Source organism: Ascaphus truei, chromosome 14 (assembly GCF_040206685.1).
Source record: "Ascaphus truei isolate aAscTru1 chromosome 14, aAscTru1.hap1, whole genome shotgun sequence".
Classification (NCBI taxonomy): Eukaryota; Metazoa; Chordata; class Amphibia; order Anura; family Ascaphidae; genus Ascaphus; species Ascaphus truei.
In genome coordinates, this window is record NC_134496.1 from 22637814 (window position 1) to 22659533 (window position 21720).

The window sequence follows — 21720 nt, forward strand, 5'->3', positions numbered from 1 at the left end:
GCGCAACTCGCACGGACTCACACGCAGCACACACGCTCCATCCCAGGGAGCTAACCTGAGCCTTGTTGCTCTGCCTCCTTTCACAGCCCTCTCTCTACACTTACCTCCACGCTGCTGTTCTCTCATTGGACGCTCTCACCTACATATGCTCAGCTGTGCCACTAGCACTTTGGCTGAGCATAGTTCTTGCTGCGTTGAACTCACCTCTTCTCTGCCTCCGTCTTGTCCTGTCTTGTCTCGCTGCTTATCTTCCTGTGTACCGACCTGGCTTTCCACGACCACCCGCTTTTCTCCAAACCTGACCTCGGCTTCCAGACAAACGACCCTTCTGCTCTCTCTTACCCTGACCTCGGCTATTTGGACCACGACGACTCTGCTCTCTCCAGTCCCGGAGCTGGCTAATAATACCTGCAACGTTCCATACCTCTCCTCCTGTGACCCCGGCAAGTATAACGACGACCCGTACCTCTCCAACCCCGACCCGGCTATTCCGACTTACTCTACACTCCAGACGAGCCCCCGTGGCTGTGGGTGGCGTAATATCCTTTCCCACCTCAGCACCATGGTCCCGCCTTGTTTGTGGTGAGTACAGCGTGACGGCTACCTGTACTGAATCAGGGATATCTTGAAAACCTGACCTGTTGGACTGGGGTCGGCCACCCCTGCCCTGCGGAGTGCTGTGTCGTAATAGTAAATTCACCTTGAAAGCACTTAGAAAATATCAAAGTACGGTGAGTTAATGACTCATTAAAAAGTAAGGCTTTTTATTCACCTTCATAATTAAAGCATTGGCTATATGATCCACATATGCAAAGGTTTGTGGTTATCACCTTAATCACCCCAACAATGCATAATAGATGAATGTTCTCGTATCTATAGACCAGGGAACAACCTTGGATGGAATTGTAGTAGGCAGACTGCATTATGTGTCTAGTTTGCCTCAAGCTGATGGGCTTCAGAAAGACCAGTTTGGGACACATGATTTTAAGACCGGCAAAAGGCTTGTAAATTAGCCAGCTGGAGAAAGCTACATGGGAAGACAGTAGCGTACTTGGCACATGATGTCATCAACTGCAGTAATGACCAGAAAGCCCCTGAGAGACATGTAAAGCTTGCTAAATGAACTCTAATGGTAAAGATGGCCCACTTATCTCGTTATATTCGAAGTATTTCATATTTAAAGAGACCTCCGATAATCCTCAAACCTCATAATCCACAAAGCATGCCCAGCTGATGTGTCAACTCCCTGCTTGTTTATGGCAGCAAGGCTGCAATTTAACATCTGCTCTCCTAAAAGTCTGAATAACTCATTATCACACTGTGCGTTGAGCTATGAGCTGTAGTTCTACTTTGCATGTGGGTTGCTTCTATGCTTTTAGTGATGCTTAGCGACACCTCGTGCGGTGAGAGTGTACGTATGATGCGAAGACAAAACCGTCAGCCTCTTAAAAAATAAAAACAGTCCTTTTTTACGGTTAGTGAAATTAAATAATATACAAACAGAATGCATCTGCTAAAATATAGCCAGAACCCAGCTCGCTGTCAGACTTACAGATTGGGTGTATTTGCTTTAACATGATGTTGAAAGTCATAAAGAAAATCTAGAAGTTTTTGAAAGTAATTTGTGCTGATTTTAGCGGCTCACAGTAACATTTACAAACAGAATGTGTTGTGGTTAGACAGAAGAGCAGGAGTAGGGATTACCGTGTGTGTGTGTTTATTTTATTTATGAAAATGTTTTACCAGGAAGTAATGCATTGAGAGTTACCTCTCGTTTTCAAGTATGTATGTATATATATGTGTGTGTATATATATATATATATATATATATATATATATATATATATATATATACATACATACATACACACACACACACACACACACACACACACACACACACACACACACACACACACACACACACACGTGTGTGTATAGACAAACAGAAACAATAAAGTAACGCTATAAAGTGCACCTATATCTGTGTAAGGTGCATGTTAGGGGGTCATATAACTAGTATACCAAATTATACTGTGTTTGTATCAACAGTAACTATATGTTCTGAACCATAAAACGGATACCCTTCTAATAATCAATAGCTACACATATACAAATGTATATGCACATAATCAATAAATGATTGATCCAACCGATACTTGAAATGAGGAGATAAAGTCCAATGCCAGACAATAGTGGTGAATCTTGATAGGAGCAAACTGCTGTTTCAGGAATGATGTTGCCACATCTAAAATACCTAGCAGAAAAAGAAGCGCAAGCTCCATAGCGTGATACTGTATGAGTACATTTAATAAAACAAAATAAAAAACTCTTGGACCTCTTGTCAAAAGAGGACAGATTAAAGGAGCATATGCGAGATAAAATCTCAATCGTTGTTGTGACGTCACCGGGGAGGGTATACAGCAGTTCAGGTCACCAATAGAGCGAAAGTCCCCGATCAAATGTGCTGCCAATGTCCCAGTTGATACACAGGCACTCCGGAGCGTCACCACAGGATGCCAGAATGCGGGCCGAATCCACAAGCTCCTCACCGCATATAACGCACCGAGTTGGAGGACGCCTGGCTTCACACTGCGGTGCAAACTATCGGCAATCGCCGAGAGGCAACCGAGGCTGGCGTGTGAGATATATATTTATTATAATTTATATATGAAGTGCCATCGTATTGCACAGAACAGTTGTAGGACGAAAACAATAAAATAACATACATTGACACAGTAGGTAGGGAGGCTCCTGCCCCAAGGAGCTTACAATCTATAAGGACCGGTAAGTGGAAACATAAGGTACAGGGGGATAAGAAGGTTGGTGTGTTTTGGATAACTGCTTGTTAATTGAAGAAGTTGGCGTTGTGGAAGAAGTCGGGGGGATTGTGCGGGATAGAACTGTGAGAGCAGGTTATGTGTGAAGATGGAAAGGCTTCATTATACATTGCAATATGTTACCCAAGACCAATAACAGAGCAGCTGTAATATCAGGAACATCCGCTAAAGGCAGCAAACGGCTAAAAGCCTTCCGCTTCCGCCTTCTCTGCGACTCCAGTGTTATTTCTAAGGCTGCGTCCATACAGGGGTAGACCGCGCGGACACGTCCGCACGCTGAGCGATCAGACTGCCTAAAGGCAGTGATCTCGTCTATACAGAGTGCGCGCGGAAGCGGGAGGGGGCGCGTGAAATCAGTCAAAATTGATTTCTAGCGCGATAGGGCGGTCACGTGAGCGGTTCGCCCAATGAGGGCGAACCAGCTCTGTGACATCACTGGCCCACCCATAGACACGCCCCCGAAAGCACCCGCTTTCCCTCAGCCTCCGCACGGCTGCAGTGTCTATGGACGCAGCCTAAGAGAGTCTGAGGTGAAGTGAAGACAGCAGAGGGGGAGGGAGGGGGGGGGGTGTATATGTGTATGTATGTATATATATATATATATATATATATATATAATATACTACTAGAGCTGATTTTGACCTGGCTTAAAACATGCAGCAAATGTATGAAACTTGGTGCTGAAGCACACAGAGATAAATAACGGACACAAGGCATGGTGTTATATTAGTCTGATTCATACATAGCCACAAATATTATAATGTATTGTTAAAGCTCAGGCCTCTTTAAAGTGGTTGACGTCAGATCTGATCTATTTTACTGTATAACACCATTCGAGTTGGCTGTGCATGCAAGTAAAAAATAACAAGGGAAGCTCCAGAATTACTAACCTGGGAAACAGGATCACCAACGTTAACATGCACGTCCAAGCACATTCATTTATTAAACGACTCAACTTGTTAGGCTTCAGTGGTTCGTTATCAGGAATAGTTATGAACTTTTATATAAAGCAGAACATTTGCTTTAAACGTTTTCTTATGTAGCGGTCATGTAAAATGCCTACAGTCATCTCTCCTGCTGGCAGCAAGGCCTGGTAAGTGTGGGCATGCCAGCAGTAATCATGGAGGTTTTCCCTCACACCCTGGTGGGGTGCCCTGTGTATGGATGGGACTGGTCACATGCTCTGACTACATGGTTAGTGATGTCAGAGGTGTGTCAGCCTCAGAAGTTACATAAGGCACAGCACTGTGTCAAATAGTTAGTTCAAGGCGAGTACAGTTGCTGGAAAGTTCTAGTTCAAGGCTAGTACCGTTGAGGAAGGAGTTCAAGTTCCTGCAAGGTGTTTGCAGAGTTCAGAGACTAGTGGACGATTATGTTATAGTAGCTGATATAGGAGTCTGTGTCCAGGGACCTGGCACAGAGCAGTGAATCCCTCATCTAGGTGACATACCTATCAAAGGGGAGCACGGCGAGATGATCGGCTAAATACACCCCATTGTGGAGGGCAGCTATGCCCACCAGTACAATAAAGATGGAGCTGATCAGAGAAACCCCTGTGTGTGAGAGTCCAATGATTACACAGGAGGTTGCACCACGGAGAAGTTCCTCAACAGGATCATCCCCTTGCGGACGCAGGGACCCTGATGAGGTGGAGGCGCTGCACTGGAACTAGGTGAGACTCAGCACACTACCTCAGCTGCCTGTCGGGACGGGTCCTCCCCACACACCATCATGCGGGAGACTCAGGAGTCCTGTAGCCAACAGGTGCACCATCAGACACTACCATACTGTAATGGGGACCGGTTAGACCACAGGGGCCAATGTGAGATTGGGTGGGTCAGGCCGGGCCAGAAAACCCGTTACATTTGGAGGCGAGCTGCTGAGATCAGATCTGTCATCAGGACAGGCTCTAGCTAGGCACACTGGGAAACAGGGAGAGAGTCTGCTGGCACTCTGTGCTGCGTAGGGACGGACCTAGGGGTGGTCAGGGGGCTGACGGGATATTGTCAGTTCGCAGGGACAACCTAGGGGCCTGAAAGGAGTGAGGGGTTTGGAGCCGGGCTATAGCTGACCGAGTCACCTTGAGGCAGTGTTAGTTGGTAGGATGCCAGAAGGGATAGCCTGTTAACATGGTCAGGAATCCTGGAGAGGGTCTGCGCTAGGCTGACCAAGACAGGTAGACGCCCCAAGTACTGCATGGCAGAGCCAGAGTACCTAGCCCATTCCAGACACTCACCGTAGGGAGCACAGACTGGGAGGAAGGAGTCACAGCAGACACTGAGAGAGTGAGCCTAGCCTGAGGTAGTGCAACACTGGGTCACACCTAGATAAGGTACACATGTGGTGGTGCATCTGAAGCTAATCTTTATTGTGCCGGTGTGGTGGCTGCCCCGCAGAGTGGAGCCCCATGTACGATAATTGGTACGAGAGTGAGACAACCCAAAGAATGGAGGATCCGCGTGGTGCGGAGAACCCAAAATGGCGACCAGAGGCTGATGGGGAGGGCACCCGTGGCGTGCAACCCACTGAAGAGCAAACTGTTGCCGAGTTATCATTGACCAGTCTGCTCTGGAGCGGAGCGAAGGCCGTGGCTGCCCCGTTTTTATCCTGTCTGGGACAGCGAGGGGCCACCCTTGAAGAGTGTGAGGAAATTGTAATAATTGGGGGAGAACCCCGTGAGGAAAACAAACAAATGGACTTTTTGGGCTTAAAAGTCAAACAAAATGGCGGTTCCCGCTTGCTAGGGAAACCGCATGGGCCAGTCGCCGAAAAAATGGCTGATGCAGGACTTGCAAAGAGCTGGCCGGGAATGGCGCGAACAGCAGAGCCCCGCCCTGATGGGGGGCATGGCGCGAAAGCTATGGCTGCGCCGGGATGGACAGTGACTAACTCAGCCCCTGTGCTGAGTCAACCGCTTAGTCTATGGGACCCTCCCCTGATTTCTACCAGGGGGAGTGAATTTCAACTATGGCCTGTGGGAATGCACCCACTGGGCCCAGGGACTGATTACACGCCTAGATACACTCACATAGAGACAGTCCTTTCGGTGGGCTCTCTTTGACTCCTCTCCTATATTTTAGGTAGCTATAACTTTTAGCATCTGATCCCGAGTATCTATCAGGGATCACACCATATCTACCCACCTAGACCAGGGTGGGTTACTAACGGATACAGTCACGTGCTGTTCAATATAGTATTTAATTACGTTTTAACACCCTATTTTTTATTCATAGTTATTAATAAAGTATTTTAAATTTATTATTATACATTTGTTGTGAATGAGTGCTACAAGACTGGGTTCTTTTTCTTCCATTTGATACTATCACGTCTCCATCCAGTCAGCACCTCACTGAGGTTAACACCAGCAGTGCGGGTTTTCTTTACGTGTAAACATATGCTCACCCTATTGCAATGGTTTTCCCCTCCGGGGTTCCACGGCCGCCAGGTGGGGAGAGCCGTGACAACTCTCCCAGCTGTCCCAGGATCGGGGACATGGCTGCACCCCTGCATAGTAGTGACCCAGCATCTCCCGAGCTCAGCAGCAGGCAGCTCACTGCTATCCTTCTCTCTGCCTGCTCCGGTCGGTCGGTGCGCATTCTCACAGGGAAGGGGGGAGATGGGGGGGGACACATTCCAAGAGCTTCACTCCTGAACTGGTCCGGTGTGTGTGTGTGTGTTGGGTGATTGTAAGTTGGTGTGGTTGTGGGGGTGTAAATGGGAGAGTGTGCACGCGCGCAAGGGGGAGAGGGAGCAAAGGGGGGAGATAGACGGGGCAACGGGGAGGGCGAGAGACAGGGGGCAAGGGTTGGGGTTCCCTAGAATGTCAAAATCGAATTCTGGGGTTCCCTAACCAAAAAAAGGTTGAAAACCACTGACCTATTCTAATAAAAAAGGGTGTGTGTGCCGAGCACGTGCATTTTAAGTGAAACGTCTTTGTCTTTTGTCACAGAAATTGTATTTGTGATGATGGTCTTTTTAATTAAAAATCAAAACACAATTTAAGTGACAAAACGCAAAGAAGTGTGACTTAGAACGCGTGTGCTCTGCACAAACCCCCTGTTTTAGCTATTTGCATTTCTATATTTATACTAACTGTGACTTCCTTGTGTGTGTGTGTGTGTGTGTGTCACTGTGTGTGTGTCTGTTTCAGCCTCGGGGGACGCGGCTCTTTCACAACCCTGGGGCTCGGTCCCTACCTTCTTGCTCCTTTATATCCCTGCCCAGTGTTCCCCGGCTCCTCTTCTGCCCCTCGGTCCGGTTTACGTGTTGCGCATGCGTAGAGGGCCGTGGTGCTCATGCAGCCCACAACCCCTTCTTGTGCGCATGCGTTTAGTGTAAGCTCCGTACGGGCTACAAAGCTTGTTTTTTGCGCATGCGCGAGCACGACGGGCCCATTAGTTCTGTGACGTCAACTGCGTTACGGTTTTTCGCTACAGGACAAGGATTTTTTCCCCATGAAAACCCTGTAGGTGCCAGCAAAGAAGTTTCCCTTCAATAATAATAACTTTATTTCAAATAGTGCTTTTTTCCAAATGGTAGTCAATTACAGGACAGGGCATGGTACGCAGCACATAGGATTGTTAGACACAGTCTCTTCCCAGATGAGTTTATTATCTGGTTTTGGTGCCTGAGGCACAGGGACATAAAGTGATTTGCCCAAGGTCACAAGGAGCTGACACCGGGAATTGAACCAGGTTCTCCTGCTTCACACTCCGTGTCAGTGTCTTTACTCACGGAGCTATTTTTTACATTTTTTGGTACATGAAATATATTTTTTAACCCTGTGACTGCTGAAGCTTTCACCAATTCAACGGTCATTATTTCTCACCAGCAGTAAATTAGTTAATATGTGCCAGACATCATTACGTAAGATAAAATCCTAAAGTAACGGCTCCTTAATTTCCTCATTGTAAGGCACTCCAAAAAATATGAATCCCAGCAGTGTGATATTGTAGGCAAACATTATGATTCCCTGTGCTGTCAATAGCTCTTTCACAGCTGTGTGAAGTTAATGATCTTTAAAAAATACTTAATTAGATGTAGTTCTTAGGACGTTTGTTGGTTCATTGGCACACTACATCACAAGTGCTGGGATACATATTCCCACCCATACTCCCCCAGCAGACAGGTTGGCGAGGGATCAGCCATTCAATCGTTTTTTTTAGTTGTCAATGCTACACTCCTGGCTTTCCCTCTGAAATTACAAGGATTCTGTATTTTCATCTGTTTCTCTATGAAGTCGAACGGATAATAACTTTGTGCAGGTTGTGGTTCCATTTTTTAGATCAGCATGACATGACACGCAGATGTGATAGAGAAGGGGTGGCCAACTCTAGTCCTAAAGTCAGGTCAGGTTTTAATGATATCGCTCCTTCAGCACAGGTGAAGGCTATCCCTGCTTCAGCACAGGTGAAGGTCTTCGACTGAGCCACATGTGCTGAAGCAGGGATATCCTTAAAACCTGACCTGTTGGTGGCCCTTGAGGACAGGAGTTGGCCGCCCCTGTGATAGATGAAGAGGAGACTTGGGCTCCAAAGACCATGTTATACAACATCAGTTGGCCATTTTCATGGCGGTATCATAGTCTCATGATAGGTGTATTGTCTGTCTTTATTTATATAGCACCATTAATGTACATAGCGCTTCACAGCAGTAATACACGTGGCAATTCATATAGATAACAAATAATACAAATAACTGATCATGGGAATAAGTGCTTCAGACTTAAAAATTAACATTTAGGAAGAGGAGTCCCTACTTCGAAGAGCTTACAGTCAAATTGGTAGGTAGGAAGGACGTACGGTGACAGTAGGAGGGCAAAGATGTTCCGAAGGACCAACTCAGAAATTGAAACTGGGCTTTCCAAAATAGATTTTGCAAAGGCTTTTGATACGGTTCCACACAAGAGGTTTCTGTACAAAATAAAGAAAATTGGACTCAGTAAAAATATATTCACCTGGATTGAAAACTGGTTAAAGGATAGACACCAGAGGGTTGCCATAGATGGAACTTTTTCAGGTTTGGCTAAGGACGTGAGTGGAGTACCTTAAGGATCGGTACTGGGTCCCCTGCTTTTTAACTTGTTTATTAATTACGTTGAGGTTGGCATCAAGAGCAAAGTCTCCATCTTTGCTGATGATACTAAATTGTGTAAGGTAATAGAATCAGAGCAGGATGTAATTTTTCTCCAGGAGGACTTGGAGAAACTGGAAACGTGGGCAGGTAAATGGCAGATGAGGTTTAATACAGATAAATGTAAGGTTATGCATTTGCGATGCAAGAATAAAAAGGCGAATTACATATTAAATGGGGATAAATTGGGGTAATCCTTGATGGAAAAGGATTTAGGAGTGCTTGTAGACAGCAGGCTTAGCAATAATGCCCAAAGTCATGCAGTAGCTGCAAAGGCAAACAATATCTTATCTTGCATTAAACGGGCAATAGATGGAAGGGAAGTAAACATCATTATGCCCCTTTACAATGCATTAGTAAGGCCACACCTTGAATATGGAGTACAATTTTGGGCACCACTCCTAAGAAAATACATTATGGAAATTATGGAACTAGAGAGAGTGCAGAGAAGAGCCACCAAATTAATAAAGGGGATAGACAATCTAACGTATGAGGAGAGGCTAGCTAAATTAGATTTATTTACATTAGAAAAGAGGCGTCTAAGAGGGGATATGATAACTACATACACATATATTCAGGGACAGTACAAGGGGCTTTCAAAAGAACTATTCATCCCAAGGGCAGTACTAAGGACTCGGGCCATCCCTTAAGGTTGGAGGAAAGGAGATTTCACCAGCAGCAAAGGAAAGGGTTCTTTACAGTAAGGGCAGTTACAATGTGGAATTCATTACCCATGAAGACTGTGATGGCAGATGCAATAGATTTGTTCAAAAAAAGGTTGGACATTTTTTTTAGAAAGGAAAGGTATACAGGGATATACCAAATAAGTAACATGGGAAGGATGTTGATCCAGGGAGTAATCTGATTGCCAATACTCGGAGTCAGGAAGGAATGTATTTTTCCCCTTATGAGATATCATTGGATAATATGTCACTGGGGTTTTTGTTTGCCTTCCTCTGGATCAATATACTGTAAGTACGGATATAGCATAAAGTATCTGTCATATAAATTTAGCATAGGTTGAACTTGATGGATGGATGTCTTTTTTCAACCTCATATACTGTGTAACTATATTTATACCGTGGGGTAGTCCGTCCTTTTCCCCCACATCCTTCATCTTGCCTCCCGCTAGTTTTAATTAGTCCATCTGTTTTCCTAGTCACCCGAGGTTATATTGAGTGCTGTTTGGTTTCCCATTCACATTTTGTTTACAGATTTTTGTATTATATATACAGTAGTTTATATTATATGAAATGTGGCTTCTGTTCCCTATCCACTAATAGTTGGCTTCCTAGAGAATATTAATTTGTACAATCCAGTTTTTACCACTTGTTACCATTTCACCAAGTTTCCACCATTCGGTACCATTTCCATTGGTCGTGCCGGAAACATCCCCATCATGGAGTTACAGCAGGGCATTTAACACCAGTGTGTATCATGACATCAGACTGTAACCTATAGAGCGCCCTTATGACGTACCTGGGGGCAGATCAGGCCGACCGTTTAATGGAGCTGCAAGCTCAGTTCAAATGGAAGCGGCTCTCCCCACTCATGTTTCCGGCATCCGCCCACCATTTGCACCATGTGATTGTTCCAGGAGTGATCACAAGACTCAGGAAGTTTGGGGGGATCCGGTGATACTCTGGGTCCGCAGGACCCTCGGCACTGTAACGATTAATTGTGCACTCTTACATTTGTAAAAGTAGCTGGCACCTTTGGCGCCCATGATGAGTATGGCCGTTTAACTGCTGCTGGTGTTTTAAAGCGGCAACCCATGCTGGTTTCTTTTCCCTTTTATTTTATTTGTAACATTGGATTGAAGCAATGGGTCTCCGGAGCTGAACCCCATTAATTTCAGCTTCGGGGACCCCTTGCTTCCAGAGATACCTCCATAGGGGGCGCCGGTAGCCATTCTGCTCAACTAGCAGGGATCACGTAACGGCAGAGTTTCAAAACTCCCGCGCCCTGTGGGCCAATAGGAAGCTGTGACGTCATCAGGTGCGGCTTCCTATTGGCCCGCGTGACGCAAGAGATTGAAACTTTCCTGAGATACCGGCGCCCCCTTTGAAGGTCTGTATGTCAGGAAGCAGGGAGTCCCCTAAGCTGAAATTAAGGGGGTTCCGCTCTGGAGACCCCCCTGCTTCAATCCTGTGTTAAAATAATAATAATAGAAAAGCGCATGAATGGTTCCTACAAACCTCTCGCTGCATCCTATCAGTAACACTGTATCTGTGACATTGCCTTGCTTGGTGTATGTGTATCCCCTGATTTTGGGAACCTTGCTTTTGCAGGAATTGTCGCAGTTCTGTTTTGTGGAGTGACGCAGGCTCATTATACCTACAACAACCTGTCCGAGGATTCCAGGCTGAGAACCAAACAGGTAGGATGGCGACACAGCGCGCATCGTGGCACGGATTTCTTCACAATGATAGAACTGTCTAGAACAGGGTGGCCAACTCCAGTCCTCAACGGCCACCAACAGGTCGGGTTTTCAGGATATCCCTGGCTCAATCCGTCCCAGCTTCAGCACAGGTGGCTCAATCAGTGTCTCAGTCTTCGACTGAGTCACTGATTGAGCCACCTGTGCTGAAGCAAGGATATCCTGAAACCTGACCTGTTGGTGTTGCTTGTGGACTGGAGTTGCCCCCCACCTGGCCTAGTTATCCCCCCACTAATCCCGTAGAGCGTTGTGCTTTCCGCCTGGCAACCCCGTCGCTGCCGGAAGGGTCAGCAACGCAGTGCGATGATTGTGTAATTACATTTTTTTCTGAGTGGGAACAAAATGTGAAAGCGCTTGACTATGGATTCTTCGTAGTGCTACACAGCACGCCAATGGGAAATAAAATAATACTCTGTTATTGATTTAATGTAAAACCAATCTACACTCTGCTTCTGAACCATACAGATGCAGCAGCCGCGTTCCGATCATTTACCGGGTTGAATCACGCACTTTAGTGCGTGGTGGTCCAAGAAGGTCCGCTGCAGACTAATGGCCCATCGTATTAACACAGCGGGGGTCCCTGCATTGTGAATCCTACCGGGGTCTACCAGTCTGTAAGAGACGCGCAGTACGAGATAGGCTGAATCAGTCACTCTACCTGCGCGCCTCTAACAGGCGATCGCGGGGGTTTTTATTTAATTTTAATACTACAGTATTGTAGCAGGGGGTCTCTGGAGCTGAACCGCATTGATTTCAGGTCCGGGGACCCCGTACTTCCTGAGATACAGGCCCCGTTATGGGGTGCCGGTATCCCCATGTTACAATCCTGTGGGTCACGTGACCGTGGGATCTACACAAAGCAGAGAGATACCGGCACCCCATACCGGGGCCTGTATCTCAGGAAGTAGGGGGTCCCCGAGACTGAAATCAACTTTGTTCAGCTCAGGAGACCCTCTGCTCACGCACACTATGAATAAAAATAAAATGTACGCAGCTTCATTACCATAGCAGCTATCCGCTAAGGCAGCGGTGCGCAATCTTCCTGCTTCCCTCCCTGCTCGCGCCCCCCCCCCCCTTACCTCCTCTTCGGCGTCAAATGATGCCACGGGGTCACGTGATGTCACGTTGCCATGCCAACGTGATATCACATGATGCCGAAGAGAAGGTAAGTGAAGTTGAAGAGGCTTCACGTGATCCCCCGGCATTCATTTAAATGCCTTGGGGGAAGAGCGTGGGGCCTCTGCAACCGCCGCGCCCCCCCCCCCTGAACAATCTTGTGCCCCCCAGTTTGCGCACCGATGCGCTAAGGTAATGATTTTTTCTTTGGGGGGGGGGTTGATACTAGTGTGCAGGAGCAGGGGGTCTTCTGAGCTGAACAAAGTTGATTTCAGCCTCGGGGTCCCCTACTTCCCGAGATAAAGGCCCCGTTATGGGGTGCCGGTATCCCTCTGCTTTGTTTAGATCCCACGGACACGTGACCCACAGGATTTTTAAATGGCGGGGATACCGGCACCCCATAACGGGGCCTGTTACTCAGGATGTAGGGTGTCCCCGGACCTGAAATCAATGCGGTTCAGCTCCGGAGACCCCCTGCTACAATACCGTAGTATTTAAAATTAAATAAAACTCTTACTGCGTGTCTCTTACAGAGAGGTAGACCCCTGCTGTGTTATTCCGATGGGCCATTAGTCTGCCGCGGCAAATTTTGAAAGGATTTCGGGGAGATCTCGAAAAACCAAGTCAAGAATGGTCGGATAACGGGCGCTGCATCTCTATCCCTCCGGCTAGTGCTGTATTCAGCCTTTGTCACGGCGTGTTCTCTTCCCCTTGTATGTGAGTAACTGGATGTGTGATGAGATGTGTGCATGTCTGTGTAAGGCTGCGCTTATAGTGATGGCGACAGCGACATCGCGGCAAACCAAATGCATTGCCGCCATCGTGTGCGCTTATAGTAAGCGCGGCGCGACGGATTCGTCACGGAAGTCATCTCTATTTGATTTTCCAGCGACCGTCGCCTGACCGTCGCTTTGCTGTCGCCGGCACTATAAGCGTAGCCTAATGGGGAACAGAATATGATGCATCAACTTGTCCATGTTTAGGAGGGGGTTATCTTACGCCCCTCCTTTTCCAGTACACAATGGCACTTTTAAAACAGGAGGTATTCGCATGGGAAATACCCGCATTCACATTTTATTTACCTGTACCTTTTGATTATATTTTCTGCCTTACAAAGGAAGTAACCTGGATAAACTCCAAGGAAATGGGGGAAACGTGGGGGTGAAATTCCCAAACATTGAGTGCTTCAGCTGGGCCTGTCTCAGTAAAAATATTGGGGATTAGCTAATGGACGCCTCCAGATTTGTTATTTAAGAACTTTAGCCAAACTGATTTACCTGATGAACCTTTCTTTCGTAGCACATATAAAAAAAAAACTTGAACTCCGACCCAGACTATATATCTAATAATATATTGTGTAGTGATCCTATTAAGGCATGGGCAAAATTAGGAGGGGGACAACAGAACATGAAGATCTTACTAAATACATACTCTTCCTGGGCAATCCAGATCTTCCAGGAGGGTCCTCCTCAACCCCTTTCTGTTTGTGGCACAGTATAACCTGGGCATAAAGAGAAATTGTCATGTAAATTGTTTTATGGATTTTTATTTCCATAACTGTTTTTTTTAATTTTATATAAATCTTATAAAAAAGGCTTTTTGGGGGAAATAAACTACAAAGACCATACCATCTACAATATAACCACTGTTGATCCATAAACCTAAACTTGATTTGTCTTATCTAGTTAAATATGGAAACTCTAGAGCAGCTGTATGCAGTATTTAAGCCCAAGCGATTGGTTTTTATGCTGTGGAGTTATTTATCTTGAGTGGAAATGACTATTTGTGCAACAAGCAGGGGTTTGATTTGCTTCCTACATGACAAGTGAATCTAGCTATCGCCACAATAAACCTAGATGTCCAGATGGAAGTAATTATGATTTTAATGTTCCCATTCTTGCCACTTCATGTCTCTACAAGTGCACATGGCATGTAATTAACGGAGATGCACCAAGTGATGTTACACTTTTGAAGGTTTTAGGAAACATAGCTAAAAAGAAATACAGGATGTAGGTTTTCAGTATATTTGAAAGTCGCTCTTCTGCCAGAAATCACTAACCTCCAATTCCACCGAGATCCCGCGGTAACTGCCGTTTGACTTGAATGGCAGATAACATGTGATTGCGATGTGATGTCGGTGGTTAGGGAGTCCCATTCACCTCTGCCCCCCAAGTACCTGCAATATTTTGACAGCTACCGAAGATATTTCTAGTAACATTGTTAATGCTGCAAGAGGTTTAGATAATAAAAAGGGCTGTTTCTAGTAACAGTGTTTAATATCCCAGTGTATAGATCTGTGTTTCCCAACCGGGGTTCCGTGGCCATGTACTGGGGTTCTGTGTCCTGCCCTTGGGTTCCGCGGCACACTAGGGTTCCGTGAGAGAATCAAAAGGGGCCGCCGAAGTTCCCTGATCTCCCAGAGCAGGGAGAAAGCAGGGCAGTTGTTTGTGGGCTGGGCAGTTTGCTCCATCCCGATTGGCTATATTATCCAGCAGCAGCCAATCAGGAGGTGGTGTCACGAGCCTGGGGGGTGTGGTCAAGCAGAGGAGGAAGCAGCATGGACAGGAGAGAGATGAGACTTGTTGTCTCTCAGTCCTGGGTGTATTTGTTCTGTCGTGTTGTGTGTTTTCTGTGACTGTCTCTGTCCTATGCCCCCTGTGACTGACTGTTCTGTTATGGGGGTGACTCAGCTGCTGAGCAATATGACATGGGGAGAAAAAGGATTGAAAACCACAGGTATAGAGTCTTTGTATCCTCTCTCAGTATGTGTAGAAACATTAAAACATCAAGCATGTTCTTTGGCTATAACATTCGTTTGTGACAATGACATGCAACTAAGAATCTTTCACAACATCACATATCCACTAAGGTCCGTTAAAGTTAATGAGCAAACTTAACGTTACGTTAGACAGGTCGTATCTAAACGTGCCGTTATTAACATCCAGGCCCTGAAATAGGGCTTTTGTGGGGTTAGAGTGGATGTAACACAACAGAGGTGGGATTTAACTAACATAGCATTTTTTCCTGACGTTTTTGTCTCTCTTTCCCAACCTGAGTTAGACATGTTACAGGGTTCTGGATCGGAGTAACACGGTTTTTACACATAATTAACTATGTTAGGATACCTGCCAACCTCAGATAACGTAACGTCCGTTCCAGTTTTAGGTAATGTCAAATGATGAGCCCTGATTTAATGGATCTGTGGATCGAGCCCAGAGGTGGACAACTTCAGTCCTCAAGGGCCACCAACAGGTCTGGTTTTTATGGATATCCCTGCTTCAGCACAGGTGATAGTCTTCGACTGAGACACTGACTGAGCCTGTGCTGTAACAGGGATATCCTGAAATCCTTGCTTGCTGAGCCAAAGCAGATACTGACACCTAATTCACAGGTAAGTATCTTAGGAAGCAGGAGGTCCTCAGAGCTGAAATTAACAGGGGTTCAGCTCCGGAGACCCCCTGCATCAATCCTATATTTTTAGGGGGAAAAATTGCCGCCTTGGATTGCCTCATTAATGCTGTATTTATCCTATAAGGGCAAAAAATGTGAGATCTGAGCAAAGAAGACATCACATCTTCTCTAGTATAACAAAAAAAAATATCACATATGAGCGCATTCACATGTCTCAGACAGGTCTGCAACCCTGCGTTTCCCCATGATCTCCATGTTTCCACTGCAGCAAGGGATTCTGGGAAATGACATGCAAATGAGCACACACAGACAACTGGCAAATATTGCACTGGAAAGTGTTGCTTGTTGTCGGAAGGATGATTATAAAATAAACATCTTATGCAGTGTAGCATTAATTATTACTATATACTTTTTGTAACCCTTTCCCTGCCAGGAGGCCCAACAGCAAATTGCCCTTCCTCATAGCGAAGGGAATGAAATCGGTTTCTAGAACACGCCACTTGTTCTCTTTTTTTTGTTTGCTATACAGTTACTTTTACATAACATAAAACGACCAGGCTTATTTAGTTACTTTCTAAACAATACTTTCTAAAATATGCTTTAACAGTAAAATGAAATGAGGCTGGCGTTACTTTTTTCTGTCGCCTAGCAATAAAATATCTCTTGGACTCACCACAGGTGGCTCAAACAGTCCCAGCTTCAGCACAGGTGGCTCAATCAGTGGCTGAGTCTTCAACTAAGCCACTAATTGAGCCACCTGTGCTGAAGCAGGGACAGCCTTAAAATCCGACCTATTGGGGGCCCTCGAGGACTGGCGTTGGATACCCCTGATCTAGACTCACTAAGCATGTATCATCGTTGGCATGTGAAACGGGTGCTCAGTCATTTTGTTTTGTGCCATGGTTTCCGGGAGCTGTCATTTGGCATTTCATTCCAATGGATATAATACTGTAAGCGTATGAAATGACTAATCAAGTGACTTTTATTAAATGTCAGACTTGTTTCTATGTTTAGAGGCGTTGGGTGCAATTTTAACCTGTTTAATTCTACTTTTCATTGTGAGAATAATTCCATAATCAATTCACAAACTTTTCACGTTTTACATCTACTATATATTTCTGAGTTCACTGTATGTCTGCGTCCCTAGCGGCAATCTCATTGGTCCCTTGGCCTGCCCGCCCCCGCACCTCTCATTGGCCTGAGGCAGAGTGACGGGCCAAACAAAAAAAAATAAAAAAACACACACACACACACACACATATATATCACTCTCCCCCGTCAGTTGGACCGCAGCTCACCTTCCACACACACACACCCCCCCCCTCCTCTCCCGGTGCCCCTCACTCTCTCCCCCCTCCCCACCTCACCCAAATCCCCACGCTCCGCAACATCCCCAGCCGCACCATCACCCTCACCGTGCGCCGCGGAGAGCAGCAAACTCCAGCCTCCTCCTCCCTCGCGGCGCGGCCCGAGCCTCCTGCTCTCCCCCTCACGTGCGCCGCTACCGGATAGGGGAAGCGCGGCCCGGGCCTCCTGCTCTCCCCCTCACGTGCGCCGCTACCGGATAGGGGAAGCGCGGCCCGGGCCTCCTGCTCTCCCCCTCACGTGCGCCGCTACCGGATAGGGGAAGCGCGGCCCGGGCCTCCTGCTCTCCCCCTCACGTGCGCCGCTACCGGATAGGGGAAGCGCGGGCCTCCTGCCTCAGGGACTGGCCGGACGAGTGAGTGAGCGGCCTTCACCTCCCCTCACCCCCCTTCACCCAACCCTCACCCCCCTTCACCCAACCCTCACCCCCCTTCACCCTCCCCTCACCCACCCCTCACCTCCCCTCACCCACCCCTCACCTCCCCTCACCCCCCTTCACCTCCCCTCCACTCCCCCCCCCCCCGGCGCCGCTACAGTCAGTGGGGGAGCGAGCGCCCGGGACACAGCGGGGGAGCGGCCACAACACGGGTGAGGGAGCTGCCGGACGGGTGAGTGAGCTGCCGGACGGGTGAGGGAGCTGCCGGACGGGTGAGGGAGCTGCCGGACGGGGTGAGTGAGCGGCCGGACGGGTGACTGAGCAGCCTTCACCTACCCTCACCCCCCTTCACCTCCCCTCACCCACCCCTCACCTCCCTTCCACCTCCACCTCCCTTCACCCCCCCTCCACCTCCCCTTCATCCCCCCTCCACCTCCCCTTCACCTCCCCTCCACCCCCCCTCCACCTCCCCTTCACCCCCCCTCCACCTCCCCTTCACCTCCCCTCCACCCCCCCCCCCCCCTTCACCTCCCCTCCACCCCCCCCCCCCCTTCACCTCCCCTCCACCCCCCCCTTCACCTCCCCTCAACCCCCCCTCAACCCCCCCCTTCACCTCCCCTCAACCCCCCCCTTCACCTCTCCTCCACCCACCTCCCCTCCACCCCCTTCACCTCCCCTCCACCCCCCTTCACCTCCCCTCCACCCCACCACCTTCCCCCCTCTTCCCCCCTCCTCCCCCCATTCACCCCCCCCTCCACCTCCCCTTCACCCCCCCCTCCACCTCCCCTCCACCCCCCCCCTTCACCTCCCCTCCACCCCCACTTCACCTCCCCCTCCACCCCCCCCCCTTCACCTCCCCTCCACCCCCCCTTCACCCCCCCTCCACCCCCCCCCCCTTCACCTCCCCTCCACCCCCCCCCTTCACCTCCCCTCCACCCCCCCCCCTTCACCTCCCCTCCACACCCCCCCTTCACCCCCCCCCCTTCACCTCCCCTCCACCCCCACCTCCACCCCCCCTTCACCTCCCCACCTCCACCCCCCCCACCTCCACCCCCCCTTCACCTCCCCTCCACCCCCCCCCTTCACCTCCCCTCCACCCCCCCCTTCACCTCCCCTCCACCCCCCCCTTCACCTCCCCTCCACCCCCCCCCTTCACCTCCCCTCCACCCCCCCTTCACCTCCCCTCCACCCCCCCCCTTCACCTTCCCTTCACTCCCCCCTTACAACCTCCCACCACCTCCCCCCTCCTCACCACCTCCCCCCACCTTCACACCACCTCCCCCCACCTTCACACCACCTCCCCCCCTTCCCACCCCCCCCCCTTCCCACCCCCCCCCCCCTTCCCACCTCCTCCCCCTTCCCACCTCCTCCCCCCCTTCCCACCTCCTCCCCCCCCTTCCCACCTCCTCCCCCCCCCACCTCCTCCCCCCCCCCCTTCCCACCTCCTCCCCTCCCCCTTCCCACCCCCTCCCCCCCTTCCCACCTCCTCCCCCCCTTCCCACCTCTTCCCACCTCCTCCCCACCTCCTCCCTCCCCCCCTCCCACCCCCTCCCCCCCCCTTCCCACCTCCTCCCCCCCCCTTCCCACCTCCTCCCCCCCCTTCCCACCTCCTCCCCCCCTTCCCACCTCCTCCCCCCCCCCTTCCCACCTCCTCCCCCCCCCCTTCCCACCTCCTCCCCCCCCCTTCCCACCTCCTCCCCCCCCTTCCCACCTCCTCCCACCTCCTCCCCCCCCTTCCCACCTCCTCCCCTCCCCCACCTTCCCACCTCCTCCCCCCCCCCTTCCCACCTCCTCTCTCCTGTTCCTTCAGTTGTTTGTACCCTACCAGCAGAGGAGGACACCCGAGGTGTGTCTTCTTTTAAACAGGTTTTGTTGTTTCTTGTTGGCCGCCCACGGCAGTCTGTGGTTGAAGACTCATCCACAGACCACTTGCAGCGGAATGGGACATTTGATCGCGGCCGTTTGATACCGAAAGAGCCATAGTCAATCTTTCACGAGACAAGATCGTTCATCAAGCAGAGCAAACATCCACGTCAAAAGATGTTAACGGTCAGTCAGTGCATGTCACTGATGGGACAAATGGGGGTCACAATAGAGGTCGTTCCTTGGAGAAGGTTCCACAGGAGGCTAATTCAGAATGATTTCCTCAGCAGATTCAGATATCTCCCAAGAGCTTATATTCTCTCCGTGGAGACTGGGAGAAAATGGGAAAAAAGGAAGATCTTTGTGACCAATAAAATAGCAAGTCCTTGCTATGGACCAGCAAGGGAAATGGATGGAAGAAGAATCTAAGCTCCAAATCAATCTTTTTAGAATTAAAGAGAATTTTCAAGGTGATCCACCACTTCAGGAAACTGCTCTTTGGCTGTGTCCTCAGGATCCAATCTGACAGCGCCACCGCAGGGGCATATATAAACTGTCAAGGAGGCACCAAGAAGCCGGTCAGTAGGACGAGTAGTAGCCAGAATTGCAGTATAACATGGGCAGGACGCAATATTCTAACATTATCTGCAATTCATATTCCTGGATTCCAAAATGTGACAGCAGATTTATTATAGTGTAGCAGAAAGTTCTTGGATCCAGGAGAATGGTCTCTCAGTCAAAGGATCTTTCAACAGATTGAAACATGGGGATGACAGGTTGTAGACCCGATGGCATCCATGTTCAACTGCAAGGTCTCAGTCTTTTGCTCCAGGACAAAAGACACAAAGGCAGCCTTCATTGATGTTGGAAATTCCATGGAGCTTCACACTGGTCGATCTCTTCCTTCCACTTTCCATGATTTCAAGAATCATGAAAAAAAGTCCAAATCAAGGGAGCAGAGGCAGTCCTGGCGGCACCTTTTTGGCCAAGAAGATCCTGGTTTCCCGAACTGATGAAGGTGTCAGTAGACCATCCATGGCGCCTACCTCTTCTTCTGCACCCAATATCTCAAGGGCCAGTAAGACCTCAAAGTCTGAAAATCTTGGCTCTGACGGCGCAGAGATTCCGATATTTAAACTGAAGGCTTTTTCATCAAACTTAATACAGCCATTAATGCAGGCCAGTAACAGTAAGGATCTACCATGGGATCGGGAACATCTTCACAGATTGGTGCAAGGTATATGACATTAAAGAGGAAAAAGTAACGATTTCGCAAATTTTTTAGTTTTTACAGCAGTTTTTGCATTGGCTGTACTTTTGGACAAATCAATTGTTAACAATAAATTAATTCACACATTCATCAAAGCTGTCGGGAGAATGAAACCTTTATCTAAGAATCCCAATCCACCGTGGCACTTAGATCTAGTAATAGAAGTAATCCAAAATTCTCCATTTGAACCGTTGCAATCTGTGAGCTTGAAACATCTTTAATTAATTCCTGATGGCTATCACTTCAGCCAGGAGAGGACCAGAACGGGAAGCATTATCTTGTGAGTCATCTTACTTCATGTTACATCAAGACAAAATTGTGATGACAACAGTAGCATCTTTTCGGCTAAAGGTAGTTTCCAACCTTACTATAAATCAAGAAATTATCGAAGAAAAATTCCATCTGGATCTGGTAAAAGCCCCCAAATAATACCTGCCAAGAAAGTAAAAAGATCGGATCTTCTGGTAGACTGTTTGTATTATTCACCACCATCAAAGTCCACCATATCTAGGTGGATTAAAACCACCAGTCAAGAGCCATATAGATCAACAGGGAACAGACTGTTCTGGTATTTCAAAGCTCCTTCTACCAGCAATGACAACATCGTTGGTGCTCAAACTTTAGGCATCTTCGAATCAATTGCAGACAGCGGCCACATAGTCCTTTCTTCATACTTCTATTAGATGTTACAAATGAGACTTGCTTCAGCAGACGTGAGCTTGGGACACACAGTCCTCTAATCCATATGGTGATGCACTGTTAGGATGCAAGATACGGATACATTTCTTTTACTTAGAATAAATAGTCTTTACTTTCTCATAGTCTCTCATCTTTGGTTCCCATCCCAGAGTGGGCTTTTTGTTTCTTTTTTCCCTATCTATAGTTTTTTGTCCCCTCTCTCTCCCCT

The 21720-nt window shown here is 48.3% G+C and overlaps 1 protein-coding gene across 1 annotated transcript in view; it reads left to right on the forward strand.

Moving 5' to 3' along the window:
• Positions 1-21720, forward strand: part of LOC142465799 (sodium/hydrogen exchanger 9-like) — a 429942-nt gene that overhangs the window by 94407 nt on the left and 313815 nt on the right. Inside the window, exon 5 of the mRNA XM_075570088.1 lies at positions 11264-11352. Coding sequence (XP_075426203.1) covers positions 11264-11352 — 89 coding nt within the window. The remainder of the gene's footprint in view (positions 1-11263; positions 11353-21720) is intronic.